This window comes from Panthera pardus, unplaced genomic scaffold (genome assembly GCF_024362965.1).
Source record: "Panthera pardus isolate Hobbes unplaced genomic scaffold, ASM2436296v1 HiC_scaffold_22, whole genome shotgun sequence".
Lineage (NCBI taxonomy): Eukaryota > Metazoa > Chordata > Mammalia > Carnivora > Felidae > Panthera > Panthera pardus.
This window is the reverse complement of record NW_026526788.1, coordinates 27,078,047-27,096,441: the sequence shown is the minus strand read 5'-3', so window position 1 is coordinate 27,096,441 and position 18,395 is coordinate 27,078,047. Positions and strand designations below refer to the sequence as shown.

At 37.2% G+C, this 18,395-nt stretch overlaps 1 protein-coding gene across 3 annotated transcripts in view; it reads left to right on the top strand.

The window, feature by feature from the left end:
* CTNNA3 (catenin alpha 3) overlaps nt 1-18,395 on the top strand; it is a 1,799,646-nt gene that overhangs the window by 1,445,419 nt on the left and 335,832 nt on the right. For all 3 annotated transcript variants that reach the window (XM_053888526.1, XM_019444306.2, XM_053888525.1), the window contains one exon: nt 1,567-1,718. In XM_053888526.1, coding sequence (XP_053744501.1) covers nt 1,567-1,718 — 152 coding nt within the window. The remainder of the gene's footprint in view (nt 1-1,566; nt 1,719-18,395) is intronic.

Sequence of the window (18,395 nt, the reverse complement as noted above, 5' to 3'; positions counted from 1 at the left end):
TTTGTTTCACCCTTTGTGTTTGTTTCTATATATCATGTGAAATAGTGACTTCTCTCAGCACTGAAGCAGTGGCTTTGTGTAGGAGTTCAATTTTGCCCTTGCTTTGGTTGTGTCTTGAACCTTTGTGATTGTCTAAGTAACCTGATTTTGTTGTTGTTTTTGGATTATTTATTCTTGACAGGTTCCAATTTTTGAGGATGTGCCAAGACACATCCTCAGTGTATCAAAAGAGAGTGATCTCAGTCAGCACCTAGTTTCAGCTGATTGGAAGCCAAATCCTTAGGCAGCAGCTTTTAATGTATGTACATATACATAATCCTGTGGGACCACAATTGGTCCCTAGCTGACTCCTAGCTGACTTCCACGCTAGGAAATCGGGAGGTGTCCCTTGGTTTACAGTTGCAATATTTGGAGTTCAGATGAGTGTATAAGCTCCTTTCTGGAGGCACCTGTAAGCTTGGGTGAGGCCAAAAGATGCAAATCCCAGGGCTTTTAGTGAAGCTATGAAAGAGTGGTTGGGGACAGGGTATATCTGCAGTTTTCACATTGTTGGAGAAGAGTGCTTAGGTGGGCACACTCTTGGCTTTAGTGAGGCTGTGTTTGCCCACACCCCCCTGTGCTAGCAAGCTAGAGAGAGAGAATAAATATGGTATTATCAGCACCTCCATCCCCAGAGAACATACCAACTTGTCCCTGCACCTCTGGCAGATGTCTTAAGATTAGCAAATAAATCTCCTTCACTTATCACCCAGCACCTCTTATCTCTCTAATGTAGATCCTAGGTGTTGAGGTGCCTGATATGGAGCACAAACTCCTTACTCCTTAGGGAGAATCTCTGGATTCAAGAAATTTCCTCCCTATTGTGTGGGTTGGATATTGGGAAGACTGCATCTCTGCCTCTCCTACCTCTCGTGATATGGTCCTTTAATCCATTGTTGTGGAGACAACTGTTTACCTAGTTTTCACTTCTTTTTCAGTGGGAATTATTCCACATATACCTACAGATTTGGTGTCCATGAGAGAAAGTGAATTCAGGGTCTTCCTATACCACCATCTTGGAACCCCTGCCTTTTGACGAATGGGAAAATATCTTAACAAAAGAAAGTTTATTGGTTTTTTTTTATTATTTCTATGAGATAGAGTTATTACCTTTAATTACATTTTCCTATATTTAGCAACTCAAGTGATTTCTTTCTTTAAATATCTTCATGTTTATAATTTCAACTGTTAACACACCAATTCTTTTTGGTACTTTCTTGGGGCTTATATTGGATAGGATGAGAAATGATTATATGGTCCCAGGCTGGGTAGAAAAAAAAATGACGTAAAGGAGAAAGATAATCTTTGAAAATATTTCTATAAAAATGTGGTTTATTGTCTTTGATTCTGTTTACTTTTCAGAGATCCAAAATTATCCTGACAAAATATTTGGTCTCTTTACATTAAAAAATAATTAAAATTCTATTAATCAAATATTTATTTAAAAATATCTCATATTTTTTATGAAACTCCAGAAATCTGAAAATACAAATAGAACAATCTTATCTTTCTTATTAATTTTAACAGCAATTCCTGAGTTTGTAACACAAGTGAATGTTGCCTTGGAAGCCTTAAGTAAAAACTCTTTGGATGTATTTGATGATGATCAATTTGTGGACATCTCAAAGAAGATCTATGATACAATCCACGATATCAGATGTTCAGTCATGATGATTCGGGTAAGTTTGCTTTGCTTCCCATTGAATTATTGTAATGCCCTTCACCATCTGGAATGCTTGGAATGATTGCAAGAAATATTTTATCTCTATTTCATAATGTCAATGCTGAAATCCATTAGAACTTTAGAAATTCGTATGTATCCCTGAAGTCAAATCTACTGTCACAAACAACACTTTCACTATGTATTTGGTTATAACTTATGCAAATGAGCACATTTAACTGCTGTGTGTGCAGAAATGATAGGATTCCTTGTGTGCAGAATTCACTGAGGTGTCACATAGCATGATCAGGAGCCAAGGAAAAATACATAAAATAATTTGCTTTCTTTTCTTGAATGGAAAGGAAAGGATCTTTCTCATTACTGTGTTAAAATTGGTAGGAAAATGTATCTGTTTAAAACAGGTTGTTTCTATGGTCAAACCCTCTCATACTAGATTATAGATTCAGAATATTCTGTAAGAAATCTCACTTGGTAAAAAAAAAAAAAAAAAGAAAAAAAAAGAAATCTCACTTGGAGCTGCCAGGAACAATAAACACATGAACTGTCCCAATCTAGGAGTTGTCTGTTTGGGGAAATATATGCCATCTTCTTAAGGGCAAAAATGAGTCATTTATTGTGGGCATACTGCATACACAGAGGCCAGGATTATTTATTTGGTTTTACTCAAATATTAATGTGGAGTATTTTTTAAATTTTTATTTAAAAAACAGTGGAGGTTTTCTGGAAAATGCAAATGTAAAGATACGGGGGTATTTTATCTTAGGATGGATTCACATGGAGGCAGACCATGAGGTAAGAATTTGTGTTACTATTAGTCTATTCAGGAGAAAGTAAGACAGAAAAAAATAAGGCAGGGGGGGGAGTAAACCAGCAAGAGGTAATTATGCATCACTACTGGCAACTAGGGCTCGATCTTGCTGGGAACTCTGGGTGATAGTATTGAATACACCTCAGAATTATCTTACCCAAGGTGAACGAAACCCAATTTATCTACCTATTCATCCATGGTTAAAGGCTACCTCTCCTCAGAGGTGTTACTAAAACCTCCAGCATGGGTCAGTCAAACTCTTGTGCCCCCAAAAAGCAACCCTTAGGCGGTGTGGCAGGTGCTTGCACAAAAAGGAGTCAGTAGGGATGGTGAGTGTAATTTGTTAAGTATTAATATAATTTAATTTGAAAGCCTCTAGATTTAACTGTTATTGAAACTATAAATATAGAATAGAAGTGCTGAAGAGATACGGGCAGAGCACCAACACTATCTGGCAGGTCTGAATGTCATAGTTAGGTTACACTGAGCAGTCTGTAAAAGTGGAGTTGTTTGGGAATCTTTTAAGGGAAACGGCCAACAGAAGTTGAAGACACTGGCAGGGCAGATGGATGCTTATGAAAGAAATTCTAAGAGAAAAGCAGAGGTGTCAAGATATAGGATCCAGCACGTCAGAGCATGGCAAAACCTGAAAGCAAGCCAATCATACATATAAAAGAGAAAGCCAGGAAGTATTTGTTTATATGTGATCGTGAACCGTGGTATTGTGCCAGTACTATGTCTAAGCTGCAAAGTACCTTTATCAAATATTTCTTCCAAAAAGGATTTTAAATCTTTCCCATGTAGACTAGTGGGCTGGTGGACTGGTAATAATCCAAAGGGGGGAAGATGGGTAGAACCAGAAAAGAAACATTGAATGAAGACACATGAGTTTCAGGCAATGGTCTTTCCAGAGTGAAACACCTGCATTTTCAGTATCCTTGGGTGGATATGTGAGAAGTTTAAACCAATGAAATAGCATAGGTGAACCAGCGTAGGAAATACATTTTTCCCCTGAAAAAACTATCTACGGATGAAAAAAGTCTTGTAATTTCTCCCATTCGTATGTTTTAGTATTTAATAATTTCCTTCTTATCAAAATAGCTTACTTATAGCAAGTCAAAGTATCTTGCTATTATTTCTATATATCCCTCATATGGGCCAAGCAGTCCTCTGTTGGGCAAGAGAGCAATTTATTGGAATTATTTAACAGCCTTAGAGGGCTGTAATTTTTCCCTATAGTCATCTCTTTTTCAAGGTACATACTTCAATTTATTTTAATTTTTCCTCACAGGAATAATTCAGTATTTTGTGTTCTTTACTAGTCCTTATTTAACTTTTCAACAAACTTCTCAAATAGACTATCAAAAAGCATACTCTAATTAGGGCCTGTCCAAAATCAAATGAAGTGGAAGACTTGTTTGTATGTTATTGCTAATAATACAGCCAACTGCTGTGAACTTACTTTTCTTCTCTTAAATATCATGATTATTGGATAGACAATAATTTCCTTTTATTTTTATTTTTCACCCTGTTATTGCCTCCATATTCCTTCTCTGTTTTGATTTGATATGTTTTCTCAGGTCATAAATCTCATACCAGATTTAAACTTTATTACATTTCTAAATGATTTTTCATATAATTTATCAGTTTGCTTTTAAATTTGGTTGTGACTGTACCTAATTAGCCTCAATTAGAAACATGAGGTTGTAATCTAAATTCCTTCATCTAGATTACTAATAAAAATATTGGATTATATTAGACATTCATCTGACTGCAATCTCTAGTAGCTAGCTCCAGTTAAGGATCTTAGTGTTAAGAGACCTTAGAATCTGATGTTCCATCCAACTAAGAACATATTGGCAAGTGTGTGGTTTGTAGGGATGTTTTCTGAATTTTGAGGTAGATATATTCTTCCTTCAAACACACATTATGGACGAAAAAAATAAAACAGATAAAAAACAGAGCTGCTGTTCTTGAAACCATGAAGGAGAGTCCAGAGGCTCAGCATCTCTGGGCTTGCGTGTCCAGTTTCTTAGGTAATTTCTAGGGAAACTTCTACAGAACTACAAGGATCCCTTGGAGGATGATCCATAAACCTCTGTACTTAACTGCTAATTGGATTATAGATTGAAAGTAGAAGTCTAACTCAGGTACAATTAATAAAATCTAAAATAATTTTTTCCTTTGAAGACTATCCCTTTGTCATAGAAGATAATAAAATTAATCTGGTGTAATCTTCTCTTAATAAGGTCAAATTTAATGCTGACCAATATCCTGACCTTAGAACTACAAAGCATTTGATGCTTTCTTCAAAGTAACTAAAGAATGTCAACATTAAGGCAAGTTCAAGGAGGACTAGGCTATGGTCCTGTGAGTGTTACAGACTACTGTCCTATGTCAGAATTTCCAGAGTGCTTTCAGTGCCCTTCAAGCTACTTATTAATAAAATACTAAGAACAAAACAAAGAAAACAAAAAAACAAAATGCTAAAACATTTCAGTGCTTGAAATTTTATGTGGTTTTATAAAAAATATGATTATATCTGTCTGTAACTTTTTTGGGGGTGAATAAATGTGTTAGCAAGTGTTCAGAATATTTTTAAAAATTCTAAGAGAAAATGCTGTGACATTTGATATTGCTATCTCCACTGGATTCAGTTTGTGGACAAATAAATTTATGGAATCTCATTCTTAACAACCTCAGAGAATAGGGAATATTAAATATTTTTCTTTGAGGTTTAATATCTATGTATAAGTTTTATAGTTATTAAGAGTTCATATGATAAGATTAAAGCAAGTCACAAATCTCTCTAACCCTCAGTTTTCTTCCTTTGTAAAATAAACTGTATTAAATCTATTTCAAAATATTATTATGCTGACAAAATGAGCTAATAGAAATGAAGTACTCAGTAAACAGTAGTGTCTTATAAAAAAATAGTTCCTATTGCTATTACTATTCACTATTGTGAATAATGCTAGTACTACTGAAGCTACTTATTATTTATTTTATTTTTTTAATTTTTTTACATTTTATTCATTTTTGAGACAGACAGAGACAGAGAGAGAGAGAGAGAGCACAAGTGGAGAAGAGGCAGAGAGAGAGAGGGAGACACAGAATCCAAAGCAGGCTCCAGGCTCTGAGCTGTCGGCACAGAGCCCGGCGCGGGGCTTGAACTCACAAACTGTGAGATCATGACCTGAGCTGAAGTCTGATGCTTAACTGACTGAGCCTCCCAGGCACCGCAATTATTTTTTTATATGTTGAAGAATGTTATCTATAGAAGTTATAGAAATGTGCCCATGGGCCAACTTGAAGCCAAAGCCCAAAAGTACCTTAAAAGGTAAAGTTCTAAACAAATAATTAGGTTTTTATTCAAGATACTGTTTTACATAAGAGGAGACTTATTGTGTATCTGAATTATAGATTATTTAATGCAAATTGTGCTTTTGAGCCTATATGACTTTAAGCTGGCATTATAATTCTATATATTGTTTTTATTAACTTCTTGAAATGTGCAAGAAGGACTCTTGATGGTTCATCTTTTAGGGAAATGTGCTTAACCAGAAATAGATAAAAATCTTAAAGGACAAGATAATTAAATTGTGAGAAACATGGGTGGCTAGTAGTGAAATATCATCAAAAAGAGGAAAAGATTCAGCAAAAATTCAGGCTTTGAACAGGTATGCAGAATGTGGGCTTCACATATTTTGTTTGTGAATTTTCGTATGTGACTTATCAAAAGCACGTAGGAAATACAGAAACGCTTTCCAAACCAAATGTGAAGATTTTCAGGACCACCACTAAGTTTAGATTTTCTGCGTTAGTTGTCTAACTTCATATTTCAGAGAATAAGAACAAATTTTGGAGATATCACTTGATTGAAGTTTATTTTTTGAAGAAACAAAGGAAAATAAAGTAAATAAAAAAACCATTTATGTGGCCCAGTTTACATGAACCATTTTTACATGAATAATTTACATGGCTTCTAAAATTAGAACACAGTTCAATATATAACTTCAGTTTATATAGCCAGAAAACCCCCTTTTTTTTCTGATTCTACTGTACCCTCAGGAATGGATAGATGGCTTTCATTGGAATTATATACAATTTTCTTAATTTAACTTACTTGCACTGTCATGATTTACTTGAATGTCTTCTATTGTTCTGCATAACTTCTTTGCATCTCACCTCAAAAAATTATTTTGCTTTATATGTCTTCTGGACCAAACTGCTGTTTGTTTCTCTGAAGTTTCACATTCAAACTTCGGGAGGAAAAGACTGATGGTGTCAGTTAGTCACTGACTGGTGGACAATGTTATCTGGTCCAACTAAAATTCTGTTGAATTAAGTTCAGAAATGAAGAAATAGTGAAAGGAATATTCTGTAAAATCAAGATGCGTTCAAGTCTCAATTTTATGTGTTATCATTTAGTTTGTTATCTTACATGATATTAGTTTCTTTACTGTAGAGGGAAATGAAAGCATACTCTATAGCTTTTAGCCATCATTGCACTTAAAAATTAAGGGCAAAACATTATTCCTTACAATTGGGAACGAAGTGAGAATGTCCATGCTCCAGTGCAATGAGATGTTGTAGATGTTCTAGCCAGTACAGTAAATCAAGAAACAAAGTAAAAAGTGTACAGATTATAAGAAAAAATAAAACTGCCTGTATTTGCAAATTATATGATCAACCACATTGAAAATCCTAAAAAAAAAAATTAAAACAACAAAAAACTTCACTCTGGTAGAACTGGTAAGTGAATTTAGCACAAAGGAAGGGGAGGAGGAAGGGATAAGGGCAAAATTAATTAATTAATAAATATACAGTAGAGAAATGCAATGAAACTCAATATGTACTTCTATTTAATCACAATAATTAGAAAATATATCTTTTAAAAGTACAATCTGGGGCTCCTGGGTGGCTCAGTCGGTTGACCCACCGACTTCGGCTCAGGTCATGATCTGACGGTTTGTGAGTTCGAGCCCCGCGTCAGGCTCTGTGCTAACAGCTCAGAGCCTGGAGCCTGCTTCTGATTCTGTGTCTCCCTCTCTCTCTCTCTGCCCCTCCCCCAGTCATGCTCTGTCTCTGTCTCAGAAATAAACACTTAAAAAAAATTAAATAAAGTACAATCTAGCACAGCGTCAAAAATAACAAAATAATTGATAAATTTAACAAACTTATACAAGGTTTACACTCTGAAAATTATGAGACATTATCAATAAAAATTAAGAAAACACATATTAGGAGAAAGTTAATCATATTCCTGGACTGGGAGACTCAATATTATTAAGGTGTACAATTATCTTGAAATTGATTTATAGATATAATGCTGTCCAAAACAAACTCCCAGTAGACTCTTTTATGAAAACTGATAATCCAAGGTGGTTACATGGGTACACTCATTTGTCAAAACTTATAAAACTGTACACTTAGAATTACAGGTAAATTACGTGGATAAAGTTGATTTTATTTTATTTGTTTTTCCTTCCAGAATAGTATTTTTATTTTTTTTATTTATTTATTTTTTCATGAAATTTATTGTCAGATTGGTTTCCATACAACACCCAGTGCTCATCCCAAAAGGTGCCCTCCTCAATACCCATCACCCACCCTCCCCTCCCTCCCACCCCCCATCAACCCTCAGTTTGTTCTCAGTTTTTAACAGTCTCTTATGCTTTGGCTCTCTCCCACTCTAACCTCTTTTTTTTTTTTTTCCTTCCCCTCCCCCATGGGTTTCTGTTATGTTTCTCAGGATCCACATAAGAATGAAACCATATGGTATCTGTCTTTCTCTGTATGGCTTATTTCACTTAGCATCACACTCTCCAGTTCCATCCACGTTGCTACAAAAGGCCATATTTCATTTTTTCTCATTGCCACGTAGTATTCCATTGTGTATATAAACCACAATGTCTTTATCCATTCATCAGTTGATGGACATTTAGGCTCTTTCCATCATTTGGCTATTGTTGAGAGTGCTGCTATAAACATTGGGGTACAAGTGCCCCTATGCATCAGTACTCCTGTATCCCTTGGATAAATTCCTAGCAGTGCTATTGCTGGGTCATAGGGTAGGTCTATTTTTAATTTTCTGAGGAACCTCCACACTGCTTTCCAGAGTGGCTGCATCAATTTGCATTCCCACCAACAGTGCAAGAGGGTTCCCGTTTCTCCACATCCTCTCCAGCATCTATAGTCTCCTGATTTGTTCATTTTGGCCACTCTGACTGGCATAAGGTGATATCTGAGTGTGGTTTTGATTTGTATTTCCCTGATGAGGAGCGACGTTGAACATCTTTTCATGTGCCTGTTGGCCATCCGGATGTCTTCTTTAGAGAAGTGTCTATTCATGTTTTCTGCCCATTTCTTCACTGGGTTATTTGTTTTTCGGGTGTGGAGTTTGGTGAGCTCTTTATAGATTTTGGATACTAGCCCTTTGTCCGATATGTCATTTGCAAATATCTTTTCCCATTCCGTTGGTTGCCTTTTAGTTTTGTTGGTTGTTTCCTTTGCTGTGCAGAAGCTTTTTATCTTCATAAGGTCCCAGTAATTCACTTTTGCTTTTAATTCCTTTGCCTTTGGGGATGTGTTGAGTAAGAGATTGCTATGGCTGAGGTCAGAGAGGTCTTTTCCTGCTTTCTCCTCTAGGGTTTTGATGGTTTCCTGTCTCACATTCAGGTCCTTTATCCATTTTGAGTTTATTTTTGTGAATGGTGTGAGAAAGTAGTCTAGTTTCAACCTTCTGCATGTTGCTGTCCAGTTCTCCCAGCACCATTTGTTAAAGAGACTGTCTTTTTTCCATTGGATGTTCTTTCCTGCTTTGTCAAAGATGAGTTGGCCATACGTTTGTGGGTCTATTTCTGGGGTTTCTATTCTATTCCATTGGTCTATGTGTCTGTTTTTGTGCCAATACCATGCTGTCTTGATGGTGACAACTTTGTTGTAGAGGCTAAAGTCTGGGATTGTGATGCCTCCTGCTTTGGTCTTCTTCTTCAAAATGACTTTGGCTATTCGGGGCCTTTTGTGGTTCCATATGAATTTTAGGATTGCTTGTTCTGGTTTCGAGAAGATGCTGGTGCAATTTTGATTGGGATTGCATTGAATGTGTAGATAGCTTTGGGTAGTATTGACATTTTGACAATATTTATTCTTCCAATCCATGAGCAGGGAATGTCTTTCCATTTCTTTAAATCTTCTTCAATTACCTTCATAAGATTTCTATAGTTTTCAGCCTACAGATCTTTTACATCTTTGGTTAGATTTATTCCTAGGTATTTTATGCTTCTTGGTGCAATTGTGAACGGGATCAGTTTCTTTATTTGTCTTTCTGTTGCTTCATTGTTAGTGTATAAGAATGCAACTGATTTCTGTACATTGATTTTGTATCCTGCAACTTTGCTGAATTCATGTATCAGTTCTAGCAGACTTTTGGTGGAGTCTATCGGATTTTCCATGTATAATATCATGTCATCTGCAAAAAGCGAAAGCTTGACTTCATCTTTGCCACTTTTGATGCCTTTGATTTCCTTTTGTTGTCTGATTGCTGATGCTAGCACTTCCAGCACTATGTTAAACAACAGCGGTGAGAGTGGGCATCCCTGTCGTGTTCCTGATCTCAGAGAAAAAGCTCTCAGTTTTTCCCCGTTGAGGATGATGTTAGCTGTGGGCTTTTCATAAATGGCTTTTATGATCTTTAAGTATGTTCCTTCTATCCCGACTTTCTCAAGGGTTTTTATTAAGAAAGGGTGCTGGATTTTGTCAAAGGCCTTTTCTGCATCGATTGACAGGATCATTTGGTTCTTCTCTTTTTTTTTTGTTAATGTGATGTATCACGTTGATCGATTTGCGAATGTTGAACCAGCCCTGCATCCCACGAATGAATCCCACTTGATCATGGTGAATAATTCTTTTTATATGCTGTTGAATTTGATTTGCTAGTATCTTATTGAGAATTTTTGCATCCATATTCATCAGGGATATTGGCCTGTAGTTCTCTTTTTTTACTGGGTCTCTGTCTGGTTTAGGAATCAAAGTAATACTGGCTTCATAGAATGAATCTGGAAGTTTTCCTTCCCTTTCTATTTCTTGGAATAGCTTGAGTAGGATAGGTATTATCTCTGCTTTGAACGTCTGGTAGAATTCCCCTGGGAAGCCATCTGGTCCTGGACTCTTATTTGTTGTGAGATTTTTGATAACCGATTCAATTTCTTCACTGGTTATGGGTCTGTTCAAGCTTTCTATTTCCTCCTGATTGAGTTTTGGAAGAGTGTGGGTGTTTAGGAATTTGTCCATTTCTTCCAGGCTGTCCAATTTGTTGCCATATAATTTTTCATAGTATTCCCTGATAATTGTTTGTATCTCTGAGGGATTGGTTGTAATAATTCCATTTTCATTCATGATTTTATCTATTTGGGTCATCTCCCTTTTCTTTTTGAGAAGCCTGGCTAGAGGTTTGTCAATTTTGTTTATTTTTTCAAAAAACCAACTCTTGGTTTCGTTGATCTGCTCTACAGTTTTTTAGATTCTATATTGTTTATTTCTGCTCTGATCTTTATTATTTCTCTTCTTCTACTGGGTTTAGGCTGCCTTTGCTGTTCTGCTTCTATTTCCTTTAGGTGTGCTGTTAGATTTTGTATTTGGGATTTTTCTTGTTTCTTGAGATAGGCCTGGATTGCAATGCATTTTCCTCTCAGGACTGCCTTCGCTGCGTCCCAAAGCGTTTGGATTGTTGTATTTTCATTTTCATTTGTTTCCATGTATTTTTTAATTTCTTCTCTAATTGCCTGGTTGACCCACTCATTCTTTAGTAAGGTGTTCTTTAACCTCCATGCTTTTGGAGGTTTTCCAGACTTTTTCCTGTGGTTGATTTCAAGCTTCATAGCATTGTGGTCTGAAAGTATGCATGGTATAATTTCAATTCTTGTGAACTTATGAAGGGCTGTTTTGTGACCCAGTATATGATCTATCTTGGAGAATGTTCCATGTGCACTCGAGAAGAAAGTATATTCTGTTGCTTTGGGATGCAGAGTTCTAAATAGATCTGTCAAGTCCATCTGATCCAATGTATCATTCAGGGCCCTTGTTTCTTTATTGACCATGTGTCTAGATGATCTATCCATTTCTGTAAGTGGGGTGTTAAAGTCCCCTGCAATGACCACATTCTTATCAATAAGGTTGCTTATGTTTATGAGTAATTGTTTTATATATTTGGGGGCTCCGGTATTCAGTGCATAGACATTTATAATAGTTAGCTCTTCCTGATGGATAGACCCTGTAATTATTATATAATGCCCTTCTTCATCTCTTATTACAGCCTTTAATTTAAAGTCTAGTTTGTCTGATATAAGTATGGCTACTCCAGCTTTCTTTTGGCTTCCAGTAGCATGATAAATAGTTCTCCATCCCCTCACTCTCAGTCTAAAGGTGTCCTCAGATCTAAAATGAGTCTCTTGTAGACAGCAAATAGATGGGTCTTGTTTTTTTATCCATTCTGATACCCTATGTCTTTTGGTTGGCGCATTTAGTCCATTTACATTCAGTGTTATTATAGAAAGATACGGGTTTAGAGTCATTGTGATGTCTGTATGTTTTATGCTTGTAGTGATGTCTCTGGTACTTTGTCTCACAGGATCCCCCTTAGTATCTCTTGTAGGGCTGTTTTAGTGGTGACAAATTCCTTCAGTTTTTGTTTGTTTGGGAAGACCTTTATCTCTCCTTCTAGTCTAAATGACAGACTTGCTGGATAAAGGATTCTCGGCTGCATATTTTTTCTGTTTAGCACACTGAAGATATCGTGCCAATCCTTTTTGGCCTGCCAAGTTTCAAAAGAGAGATCAGTCACGAGTCTTATAGATCTCCCTTTATATGTGAGGGCACGTTTATCCCTTGCTGCTTTCAGAATTTTCTCTTTATCCTTGTATTTTGCCAGTTTCGCTATGATATGTCGTGCAGAAGATCGATTCAAGTTACGTCTGAAGGGAGTTCTCTGTGCCTCTTGGATTTCAATGCCTTTTTCCTTCCCCAGTTCAGGGAAGTTCTCAGCTATAATTTCTTCAAGTACCCCTTCAGCACCTTTCCCTCTCTCTTCCTCCTCTGGGATACCAATTATGCGTAGATTATTTCTTTTTAGTGTATCACTTAGTTCTCTAATTTTCCCCTCATACTCCTGGATTTTTTTCTCTCTCTTTCTCTCAGCTTCCTCTTTTACCATAACTTTATCTTCTAGTTCACCTATTCTCTCCTCTGCCTCTTCAATCCGAGCTGTCGTGGTTTCCATTTTGTTTTGCATTTCGTTTAAAGCGCTTTTCAGCTCCTGGTGACTGTTCCTTAGTCCCTTGATCTCTGTGGCAAGAGATTCTCTGCTGTCCTCTATACTGTTTTCAAGCCCAGCGATTAATTTTATGACTATTATTCTAAATTCACTTTCTGTTATATTATTTAAATCCTTTTTGATCAGCTCATTGGCTGTCGTTATTTCCTGGAGATTCTTCTGAGTGGAATTCTTCCGTTTGGTCATTTTGGATAGTCCCTGGAGTGGTGAGGACCTGCAGGGCACTTCCCCTGTGCTGTGGTGTATAACTGGAGTTGGTGGGCAGGGCCGCAGTCCGACCTGATGTCTGCCCCCAGCCCACCACTGGGGCCACAGTCAGACTGGTGTGTGACTTCTCTTCCCCTATCCTAGGGGTGGGATTCACTGTGGGTTGGTGTGTCCCGTCTGGGCTACTTGCACACTGCCAGGCTTGTGGTGCTGGGGATCTGGCGTATTAGCTGGGGTGGGTAGGCAAGGTGCACGGGGGCAGGAGGGGTAGGCTTAGCTCGCTTCTCCTTAGGTGATCCACTTCAGGAGGGGCCCTGTGGCAGTGGGAGGGAGTTAGATCCGCTGCCGGAGGTTTGGCTCCGCAGAAGCACAGAGTTGGGTTTTTGCGCGGAGCGAGGAAGTTCCCTGGCAGGAACTGGTTCCCTTTGGGATTTTGGCTGGGAGATGGCCGGGGGAGATGGCGCTGGCGAGCGCCTTTGTTCCCCGCCAAGCTGAGCTCTGTCGTCCGGGGGCTCAGCAACTCTCCCTCCCTTTGTCCTCCAGCCTTCCCGCTTTCTGAGCAGAGCTGTTAACCCATGACCTCCCAGAAGCTAAGTCGTGCTTGCTGTGGGAACACAGTCCATCCAGCCCCTCCGCTTTTGCCAGCCAGACTTGGGGGCTCCGCTTGGCCGGTGAGCTGCCCCTCCACCCCGGCTCCCTCCTGCCAGTCCGTGGAGCGCGCACCGCCTCGCCGCCCTTCCTACCCTCTTCCGTGGGCCTCTCGTCTGGGCTTGGCTCCAGAGACTCCGTTCTGCTAATCCTCTGGCGGTTTTCTGGGTTATTAGGCAGGTGTAGGTGGAATCTAAGTGATCAGCAGGACGCTTGGTGAGCCCAGTGTCCTCCTACGCCGCCATCTTCAACTGTAGGTTTCTAAAGTTGATTTTAAAAATTAATAATGTTTTACCTAGTAATCGACACGTTAACAATGAGGTAATTTTATTTAGATAAAGTCCTATCGAATGTGTAATTAGTATTAATTAAAAAGGCCTGCATGAACTACTGAAAATGCTGATGTTTAGAATATTATAATAAAACAAATACCTTTCTACTTTATAACTGGCTACTTGCCAAATATTTCTTTTTAAAAATATTTTAATATTTACTTATTTTTGAGAGAGAGAGAGAGACAGAGTGCAAGCGGGGGAGGGGCAGAGAGAGCGGGAGACACAGAATCCGAAGCAGGCTCCAGGCTCCGAGCTGTCAGCACAGACACCAGGCATGAACCCATGAACCGCGTGATCACCACCTGAGCCGAAGTCGGAGGCTCAACCAACTGAGCCAGCCAGACACCCCACCAAATATCTCTACTATATGGTCCTCTTTTGTTGATTTTTATTTCTCATGTGTATAAATTATTATGTATTATCTTAGGTCAAGGATGGCAAGCATAGGGCCACGGAGCTGCATTTGGTTGACCATCTTATTTTGTATGACCTATGGGCTAAAAATGATTTTAGTATTTTTAAACGGTTGAAAAAATTTCAAAGAAGGATAATATTTTTTGACTATGAAAGTTATATGAAATTCTAATTTTAGGAATAACACCAGTAGATAGTTCTTTGCCCTAGAATGGCAATTTTAGTAATGGCAACAGTAACCATAGCAGTAACAGCATGACTCACAAAGCCTAAAACAGTTACTGCCTGGCTCATCACAGAAAAATTTTGCTGACCCTTGTCTTATTCTGTTTTGGCTCTTTACTAAAATTTTGACTGGGTTTTCCAAGGATCCAATTGCACCTTTATTAATTTTCCTTTGTAAATCTAATCATCCAAAACATTTGAATATTACAATGGTCCTTCCTTCAAGTTCATTGAGTCATGTGACCACCCAGTGCAACTTCTGCTATTCCATCCTATTCCCATCACAGGGTCCCAGGAGCTTTTCTCCCCCCTTTTCCACCCATGTGGTTTCCATTCTCCTAAGTGCTCTAATTTTTTTTACCCTTTCTTTGGTAGGTCAAACTATCTGCCCTTCCTTCTTTGCACTTCCTTCCTGCTACTTTGCAGAGTGCTTTAGTTACCAGGATTCACTCTTCCCCAAAGGCTATAAAGAGGTTTCACATTCCTCTTGCTTTTTTGCATATGTTCAGCAGGTATAATTAAATTTTAAGCTGCCCTTTGATTATCATACATTTTGAAATTCAACTTTTGAGGTTTACAGGATGTTGAAATTCATCAATTTCACTCAACCCCTTTACTTTTTCTTTTCTTTATGTTATAGTAGTAACAATTTGTCTAACGATTATTAGATTACAAATGAGTTTGTAAAAGGTGTGTAAATGAAGTGAGCAACCTGAGGTCACACACCGACAGGGAAAGTAACAGATTGAAATCTTGGGGTCTTAGGGCACCTGGTTCAGAACATTTTCCTTTTTCTCAGGAGCAGGAAATAGTTAAGTGTTTTTATACAACAAGAGTCCTTCTACTTCACTGACTTCCCTTCGTCGATGGGCCAGTTAAAAACACATAAATCCCCCAAATTACTTTTTAGGCAGTTTGTTGAAGAATACCTACCCTATAATGCTCCTCTCTCCTGCTTCAGATTCAGATACATAGCCCTTCTGTCTGTTTCTTGTGTTCACCAGACATGCCCACACTTCTGGCATCTTTCCAATTACTGTCCTGTCTAACCATATGCTTTCTCCGAGAATTTGCACAGCAGACTTGTTCAGGTCTCATTCATCATTACTTTTATATCATCCTGCACAGATCTTATAAGGATCCATATACAGAGATAGCATCTCCCTCTTCAGCCACTCTGTCTTCTCACTCGAGTTTGGGTTTACGTAGTGTATCATGACAAAGAACATATTATATATTTTTTATTTATCTATTTTCTGTCTCCCCATACAAGAATGTAGAGTTCATGAAAGGAGAGATTTTTTAGACATTTAGGATAAAATCAGATGTTAGGCTTTTTACAATTAAATAAAGTGATTGATTTAGTTGTCAAATTTGTCACTTGTTTGAAACGTAGTCACTGAACCTCAAGGAATTAATGGCAAGAAAAAAATTACTTTGTTATATTTTATATCACAGAAAGTGACAGACACTAAGAAGCTACCTTGATAAATACTTTCACAAAGAATTAAAATTCTCTCAATCTTTGGTTTAAGATAGTTTTGAAAGTACCAACGATTTCTAATACATACTGTATTTTGTGGCCACCAATGTGATCACAAATGCATATACATGTCTGTATCAAGTAACAAACTTCTATAAAACTGAATATATAGTTGTTTTAAGAAGCTTTCATTTTACCTTGTGCAGATGACAAGATTCCTCTTTAAAGATGATAACAGTTACAGAATAGCCCTGATGAGACTTCTTGATTGTATGCATTAGTCGTTGGGTTGTGGAAGAAAAATCATTGAGGCTAGAGTTTGTGGAACTTGCTGAAGTGTATTTTATGCACATTCTCCTCCATTATCATACCCTTGGTGTTATAGGTTCTGAAAAGTCACAAAATTATCCACAAATTTAATAATTTAAAATATGTTTTATATTGTCTTATATTGCACTGTTTGGAAAAGAAATCAGAAACTTAATTAAAGTCATAAAATATAGAAAGATTCTATGACAAAAATTATTTCTAACCCTTAAAAATGGTTATAAAATATATTGTAATGAGTTCATAGTGGTCTGTTTACTAAAAAATATATATGAAAATAAAACCAGGAATTTCTGCATATCTTCTATTATCACCAAAATTAGTAGTGGCCTAGAAATAAATCTAGGCTACTTGTTTAACAAATTTTTTATCAACAATACATTTATACAAACTAATCTCTTCCAGTGGATTTTGCTAACTTAACTCTGGGAAGACACCCCTATTTTAGACTGACTTCACACTTCTCCATCTCAAAGACATTCCCCTTCTTTGGAATATCTTTGTGACCCTGAGTAAGTCAGATAATTTCTCAACTTTTGATTTGCATTTGTAAAATAAGGAAAACAAACATACTGGCCTAGTTATATGGTTGATCTGAGTTTAAACGGGAAAATACATGCACAACATTAAGTAAAGTTTTCCAGCACACTATAAGTGCTCAATGAATTTGTCTTAGTATTACAGTGTAGTAATACAAATACAAAGAATTTGTTATGTGTATTAGTCAAAATAACGCATTCTAGCTGCTCTAACACAACCCCACAAATCCCGATAGCTTATTTCAGTGATAGTTTATTTATCATTTATACATTGCTCTGTTGTTAGCCAGTTTTCCTGGATAAGTTTCTACCAAGTAATGACTTGGTGATTCAGGATCCTCCAATCTTTTGATACTGCTATCTTTATAATGTGGCCTCCACTGTCATTGGAGAAAGGGAAGAAACAGTGGATGATTGATTAGCGAACACCTAACCTTCCTCGGCACACACTTTGTTCCAGTTATTACTGCTATGCAACAGATGATCCAAAAGTTAGTCACTTAAAACAACAACCAATATATTATGTTCACAGATTCTATGCATCAAGAATTCAGAAAGGGCATAGGCTTGTTTACTCACATATCTGATGTCTGATTTCAGTACTGGAAAACTAAGGAAAATTACATTAACTTTCTTGTGGCTTGGCTTTCTCATAGCATGACAACCTCCAGATAATTGGTTATTTTTGTATGGCATTTTAGGAATCGAGAATAAGTGTTGCAGCTAACAAAGCACAGACAATACTTTCTTTCCTAACCTACTCTCTGAAATTATACAGTGTTATTTCTGTCATAATTTATTACTTACAAACAAGTCAAAGACCTCCCTGATTCAAGAGGAGGAGAATGAACTTTACCTTTCTGTGTAAGAAGTATAAAGGTCAAAAGGAACAAATGGGATGGGATACAATATAAAGCCTATATTTGGAAAATATAATGTGCTCTACGTATTATAGTACTCTCATCATCATTACTACTAATAATTTTTTTACTGATTAACTTTGTTACCATAAGTTACCTTGAAAAGCTTACTGCTTTTAAAGTGTAAAATAAACCAGTGGAAATATTCTTAAAACATTGCAGGTAATCATTCGCTTATAACAAGTTTTTGGGAGTTCTGATTAGTAAAATATTCTAGTTAAAAATTTTATTACATTTTAATTTCTTCGGTAACTATATGCATTGCCTATTTAAGATGTTAAGCTATATACAATCTTTCTGATACAAACTTTCTGGTACACTCTAAAAATTTCCTTTGAGGGGCGCCTGGGTGGCTCAGTCAGTTAGGCATCGGACTTCGCCTCAGGTCATGTTCTCACGGTTGGTGGTTAGAGCCCCGCATCAGGCTCTGTGCTGA